Source organism: Nymphaea colorata, chromosome 6 (genome assembly GCF_008831285.2).
Source record: "Nymphaea colorata isolate Beijing-Zhang1983 chromosome 6, ASM883128v2, whole genome shotgun sequence".
Lineage (NCBI taxonomy): Eukaryota > Viridiplantae > Streptophyta > Magnoliopsida > Nymphaeales > Nymphaeaceae > Nymphaea > Nymphaea colorata.
Window position 1 is genome coordinate 2,303,503 of NC_045143.1, and position 7,113 is coordinate 2,310,615.

Here is a 7,113-nt window from a genome sequence, read left to right on the forward strand (position 1 = left end):
CTTTCATCTTACTGCTATGAAAAGATTATGGTTTTGTTGTTTTGGCTTTGGGTTACCAATTTCAACTGAAACGTCATTTCCATATATACGTAGTGTTAATCTACCCGATATACATCATCGCATTACAGCTAAAATTTAAGGGAAATGATCAAATAGACTAAGAACTGGTAAAGAAGGACTTAGATCACTAAACTTCCATCAAAAGCAAAGACGTTTGATCAAACGCATCTTTGATTTTGGAACACGTCGTTTTCAGAAAATCAAATCAACGTTGGTCTTCATTGACAAAGCTTAATGCTAAGAATATTTTCATCGTTCGGACTTGTCAATGTGGCTGTTGTTCAAACTAATTGGTCAACAAGAGATCGTCATACACACGCATTTACGTGAACGTTTGGATTATTAAATCCCACCTACATGATCAACTTCATTTTCCACACACGCAAAAGGAAATTTCACCCACATTACATTTACAATGTGAATCTCTTGTTTTCCTATCTTTCTTTGTCATATTGTAAAACCTCTTGATTAATACTTTGTTTTTTTCACTAGGAAGTCTCCTGATCAACATCATTTTTTTTTACTTCGTTCTAGAGATTATGGCAGGGTCTGCTTCAGTCCAGATTGAATGAGAATTAGAGTTCCTTTGCCCATTCATTTTTTTTTTCATTATTCCTTTTTTCCTAGATAATCTTAGTTTATAGCACCTGCTTTGTGCATCGCTAGCAAAGCTCTCATAAAACAAAGAGTGCCTTGTGAAATCATGAGTAAAGGGCTTCGCGCATTCAAAGGAGGTGCGCTTTAACGCTGACACGTTGTTTTATGAGTAAACCCGATTGTGGACTTGCATCGAAATGGAACCAGAGCAAAAGCCCGGCCTTAAATTGTTTCCAGACAATTCAAGGTACTCATGATCTTACAAAATTAAGTAAGGGAGCCTTGCCTAATTCAATCTACCAACAATTAGGGGATTGATCTAACCGAATTTCATTTTCATGAATAATTGCTTTAACTCCAACACCAAGGAGGAAGAATCCTGGCAACTGCAAATGACAAACAAGCTTTGGTAGATAGTGATACATGCATCTTAATTAAGTCCATATGGCAGAGAATTGATGGCAACGAGGAAAAGGAATCCTGTAAATCGCCAAGACTTAGAAGATTGAGGCAGGACTCAGCCTAGACAGCATGACGTTGGTAGCCGTTATTTGAATAGCATCTATAGATGGTTTTACAACCATAACTACGGAAAAGTGGCGGCAGATTGTGAACCTGTCCCAACATTTGGGATATTGTGATTTTGTCAGACTCGGTTCTTATCCATCGAAGGACGATCAAGTGTATGATATCCAAATTCAGGCAATAGAATTTGTGGAACAAAACAGATCTCGTCAATCTCAAATTTGTATGTATTAAACTGCATACCAATTAAACCCTGTTTGATGTCCTCGAGGTTGTGTTCAATTCACTGTAGATCTGAGCCCCACAGTCCGATCTTATGTTACTGCCAAAACACATCTTTTAATGCATCCTTGAATCTATTAAACGCAATCGGAGAGACAACACACCGAACAGGGGTTCGGTAGGTAGCCAGTTTAATTTAGAATCCTTGGGTCATCAACTACATGTGTTGTAAAATCAAGTCACCAACATGCAAATTGAAACACGATAATGGGGCACTCCAAAACACCAAAAGGAACCGTATACATTAAGGAGACAAAGGGATTGAATGAGGGCTTTGGTCTTCAGTACAGTGGTGGGCTTCCCAGCTTACCCAAAATTAACCCATCTTTGATTATTACTGGGACCTATTCATATTTCCAAACTCTTCCTGTTAAGATCCAATTTTAAAGTACAGTAATTTGTTAAACCAACTTATTGACATCCCTAATAATACAAAAATAAAATCTGAGTTGCTCAATCTAATTTCGATGGAACAACTGATTGCAGCGCTTCGTGGGTAGGTTTTCTACCGTCTAGTTCTCATATTTTACTGATGGAAATAAAGAGACGACATGCTGACACATGAACGCCCATGCGCACATAGAAAGGGAATGAGAAAAAGGGTGAGTGCTTGTGTTCTAAGCCAAACAGTAGGATGAAATACTGTCCTGCTCACACAAACAAAAAATCAGTTCTTCTCTACAATTCAAACAACTATGGCCTGAACGTAGGGCATGCCTAAAATTTTTTCACTCGGGATCCAAGCAACAAGAATATCAAAATCCAACTGAGATTTGTAATCTCCTCCTTGGACAATTGAAATCAGAAACAGGAAAGCTAGTCTGGTAGGTAACGGAACTTGGGCTGAAAATGAAAATGTTGTTACACGAACTTTATCGATTTAACCTTGTGTTTAATGATTGGATCTAGGTGAACTTATGTTCCAATTAAAAATTTGTTACCTATACATTTGGTGTTTCATTTACTCTGCCCATGCAGCAACCCCAAGATGGAAGCACGTTCGTCACTTCGATATATGACATAAGGTCACACAGAATTCATAAAAAACACAGATGATGTAAGTTCTGCGCGTTCTCCGTCGGACGTTCGCATCCATTTTGATGGAACGAAGATGCAGCGTTTCATGGGCAAAGGAATGACACACACAACTTCTGTAGTGGTTTACCTATCCACCATATCGTGAGATCGTCTTGCAGCAACCCCAAGTAGATTTTGCATTCATAATATCTATATATCACACAAGAAGATGAGATGGCCGGCGTCAATTCACATTGATATTGGGAATCAACAACGGACCGATTATTCTATTATGAAAGAGTTGTGATTGGCGATGCGTTGCTCTGTTCTAGCTCTCTATATAGTTCGACAGGTAGAATCCCCCACGGCCGGCATATGGTGCACCGTGAGAGAGGAAAGGAATCTGAGCTGCATCGTTGACGCCTACATCACAAACATGTTGTGGTGTGATGTAGTAAATGACGTAGGGGCACTCGTGGTTGTGCGTACCCTCATAAGTGGTGACCACGAATCTTGGGTCGTCTCTGTCTCTTTCAACCCTTTTCTTCACGCTGCAGCCTCCTCCATGGGAGCACCGATAGTAGTTCCTGCAGAGTTAGCTAGGTTTGATTAGATGTGTGTGGTCGGCAAACTTCTGTTAACTATTTTCATATGATCAAACTGCCAAAGTATTTCAAACAATATTTTCATAGAGGTAGTAATTTGATGTATGAATGCATGCATTTTCTCGTTGCTCAATTAGAAATATAAATATTTTTCTGTAACGAGATCTTCTTTTCTTATGCCAAATCGTAACCTTGGTATATATATTTGAGGGCCAATGATTCCTTGAAGTTTACTATATATGTCAGCCCTACTCATCTCATCTAGGTGTGTGGAGCCCCTTGTGGGCTTAGTGCAATAGACTTGAATATTATGGAAGAAAGAAAGCAGTGGAGCTCAACTTGGTTGTCGTTTCAATTTATTTGCCAAATATTGATTATGAAAACGTTAAAAAGTCTAAAATGTTGTTATCTTTGTAAACGATTTCTAGAATATCCCAACCCCACTTTTTTTTATTTAGTATATATTTGTTGCATGCACATACCTGTGCACACAACTCAATATAGGTGAGAAAATGTTTACTGTGCAAGAATTTTCAATTGTTTTAGCAATATCTATCACATCACATGTACTTCGCTTAAGGATAAAGCGCTAGAAAAGCTTGGTTTGGTTTATGTCACGTATCTTTTACATAAACTTCAGTCTTTAGCAATTTAATGCTGATCATGGTAAATGAACTTTTGACATTTTCGACAATGGTAAATGCCAGTTGCATCTTTGTTCATGACTTACCACAGGGACCCCCCACCCCAATTCAAAAGTAGAGAGGATAATGAATTCAATTATTTTTCTCAAATCATTTAGCTTCAAGGTTTGTAGAATAATTCGCCCATCACAACTAAAAGAACCAGTTTTGTTAAGTCGTATGAAGCATATCGTGTCGACAGCACTATATGATATTTTTGCTTTCTGGAATGAAACAAGAGAATGGTCGATTGTTACCAACATCCTAGGTGGTCCTTTTATGTTTTTATTAATTTTTTATGATCACTGTCATGATATAGATCACACCTTTTGGCCTTTATCCTGTCAGTCAGAGAAACCCGTGGTCAGGTTAGCCTAGTGTTGTAGAACATTTTGTCCTTAACCCAAACGATGTCTGGTAGTCTAGTTCATGGTTAACCTAGTGTGAACATCTTGTCCTTAACCCAAACGATGTCTGGTAGTCTAGTTCATGGTTAACCTAGTGTTCACCAAGAGAGAGAGAGAGAGAGAGAGAACAAGATAGTATACAAAGACCAAGCTCGTGAACCGCAATGAGGAATCATTTTGAAACTGAAATATAATTTATGACAAGCTAAATAGGTTCCAAAGTCTGCCTTGTAGGTAGGTTTCTCCATTTCTTTTAGTTACATACTTTTCCCTCTCCATTGCTGATTTTAAGCGCTTTATGGCTGTATACCTAAATCATATATAGTTTTGGCAAACAAAAAAAAGGGAAAAACCATTTAGATAGCATCCATATGTTGTGACAAACCTAGATATATATGATTTCCATATCCAATATTAATTCCTTTCACAAACTAATACCCTTTAGTATATATGTGCCAAAGGAAGAGAACTGATCATCGTGATAATGATGAAGATGAAGAGATAGTGCAAACTTATTACCTAGGGTTTTGGTTGTCCTTAACCATCTTCTTCCCGTACTTCCTCCATCTGTAGCCGTCGTCCAAGACTTCAACATCCGACATTGTCTTAAAAGCGACCTTAAGGCCAAGTCCATCTGATTTTCTTTTCCTGGAGCCACGCCCACCCGTCTGTTTACTGAAAAACAAACACCCCACCTCGTCATTATCTGAAGTAATTGGTCATTAGCTATTACACGAAGGTCTCTTCTACTGAACAAGCCCGGTGGATGACTTGAAGTTTAATTTTTTACATTATTGCCTAGTACTTTTTTTCAGTTCTTTGTTTTGCAGGCAATTCTATCAGATTTAGAGTTGGAACTGACGCAATTAAGTTTTTGTTCCCAAAAATATTTAAGCCAAAGAAGATCATTTAAACCTTTTTACTTATTCAAACGCATATATAGTTGTCTGTATCATTTCTATTATATATAACAGCATGCCATCTTTGGGCAATGTCATCAATATTAGTTACAATTTTTTTTTTTTACTTCATTCTAGGCAATATTGCAGGGTTTACCTCAGTCCAGACTGAACGAGACTTAGAGTTCCTTTTCCCGTTCATTTTTATTATTATTATTGCTTGTTTTCCAATATAATCTTAGTTTCTAGCACATGCTTTGTGCATCAGGAGCAAATCTCTCATCAAAGCAAAATGAATAATTTGTAGTATAATCATGAGCAAAGCCCTTGCATATATATCAGAAAAAATTGCGGTTTGACACGGACACATTACTTTATGAGTGAACCCAACTGTGGAGTTGCATCAAAATGGTACCAGAGCAAAAGCCTAGCTTGCCTTGACTTGTTTCTGGACAATTTCAAGGGCCTCGTGATCTCATAAAATTGAGCAAGGACCCTTTCTGAATTTGATCTACCAACAATTAGAGGGTTGTTGATCTAATCGAATTTCACTTCATGAATAACATTAACTCCAACACCAAGGAGGGAGAATCCATAGAAATACCACTTATATGACTTCTCAGGAAACACGTCAAATTGAAAGCTAAAGTTGTTGCCTAGCAGTAAACCGGCATTGGGACAACATACTATATATCGGCCTGACCCATATACTAGGCCACATAGGTGCAGGTACCCGTAAAAATTTAAGTGCAGCGGTGCGCCAAGAATATTTATTTGTTATTATTAATTTATTATAATATATATGTATATAAGAATTAAGAAATTTAGATCATGCACTATAGTCTATACACTCTACACTAGATAAATTATATGTTAATATTATATATTACATAATTATAAGTTATAATATATTGTGTATATGAATGTAACATATTAAACGTTAACATGCTTATTAAACAAGTAGACAAAAAACAACAAAACCAGGAGAGAACACAAAAATGGAAGAAAAATGCTAAACAAGAAATAGCAGTCTTTGCACCAAAACAGAAAACTGAGAAAGTGAAAAAACTAACAGTCAAATATGGACATTTACAAATAGAAGCATCAGTGCTATGAGTCGTTAGTTGAATCGCTTGCACAATAAAATGAATACTAACTCAAGAGTGCAATGAGGAACCGTGAATGGCTGAATCAAGCCAAAAATAGATAGAAAAAAAGTAGTTTTGTCAGAAATAGGGTTGAAAAAGATGCAAACGATAAGTCAGGTGCAGCAGTCACTTTGAAGCATCCATGTGACTTAGCCCATATATTGAAGGATCTCTATCAGGCATGTCTTGGATGAGGTGATCAGTTGGCGTTCCACTACCAGAGCCACCACTGGCACCATGTGAGGTGTTTAACAATGTTAAATCCGTCCTACTCACTTACTTTGCTTGAGAATCGCCGATCTTGTTTGGCTGGCTTGAATCCAAGGCCGGAAACTGTAGGTTCCCGTCAATTTCCCTGCCTTCAAACAACTCACCGTCGATTAGTGGGTCGCTGAAGTCGAGGATGTCAGGCAGCTGGAAGGAGGAGCCATTGTCTGCAGCCGGAAAATTTTCCGGTAGGTACGCCGGCAATTCTGTGCAGAACTTCATCATCGGGGATGCTTAACGGTGATCCCGATCGAAAAAACAGCAAGGGGTGCCGGATTGGCGGGTTCCTCTGGGGCTTTGCTCTGCCTTGTACACCACGGAAGGAGCGCTCGGTTTGTGTTTATATGTATTGTATATATAAGAAGAAAGCGCTTTGTGTTTATATACATGTAAAAGTAAAATTACTGTGCATCAAACCGTCAAGAGTTGAACCGCGCCAACTCCAAGGAGAAAAAAACAGATGACCAAAAAAAAATAACGACAGGGTCTCGTCAGCCCGCTACCTAAGCAAGAATCAGGCGATTGGATGCTAGCATGAAGTTGGGAGTGAAATTTCCGCTTACACGTCTCAAAGAATGACTGATTGTAGTGTGGCCGTAGAGGTGGGACCTGATAATTAATGG

The 7,113-nt window shown here is 38.2% G+C and overlaps 1 protein-coding gene across 1 annotated transcript; it reads right to left on the minus strand.

Annotated features, from left to right (window-relative positions):
• Positions 1–2,666: 2,666 nt before the first annotated feature.
• Positions 2,667–6,823, minus strand: LOC116255888 (probable WRKY transcription factor 50). The gene is made up of 3 exons (XM_031631968.2): positions 6,504–6,823; positions 4,696–4,851; positions 2,667–3,068 (listed from the first exon to the last, which is right to left on the minus strand). Exons 1-3 carry the CDS (start codon positions 6,713–6,715, stop codon positions 2,810–2,812), a joined length of 627 nt encoding a protein of 208 aa, XP_031487828.1. The 5' UTR covers positions 6,716–6,823; the 3' UTR covers positions 2,667–2,809.
• Between the last annotated feature and the right edge of the window lie 290 nt (positions 6,824–7,113).

Bases quoted from the DNA above. Each gene is read 5' to 3' on its own strand.
- LOC116255888 (XM_031631968.2), bottom strand. From the start codon at position 6,715: ATGATGAAGTTCTGCACAGAATTGCCGGCGTACCTACCGGAAAATTTT. The intron at 4,852-6,503 runs GTAAGTGAGTAG...TTTGTTTTTCAG, and splicing joins ATCGGCGATTCTCAAGCAAA to TAAACAGACGGGTGGGCGTG. The intron at 3,069-4,695 runs GTAATAAGTTTG...CTAACTCTGCAG, and splicing joins AAGGACAACCAAAACCCTAG to GAACTACTATCGGTGCTCCC.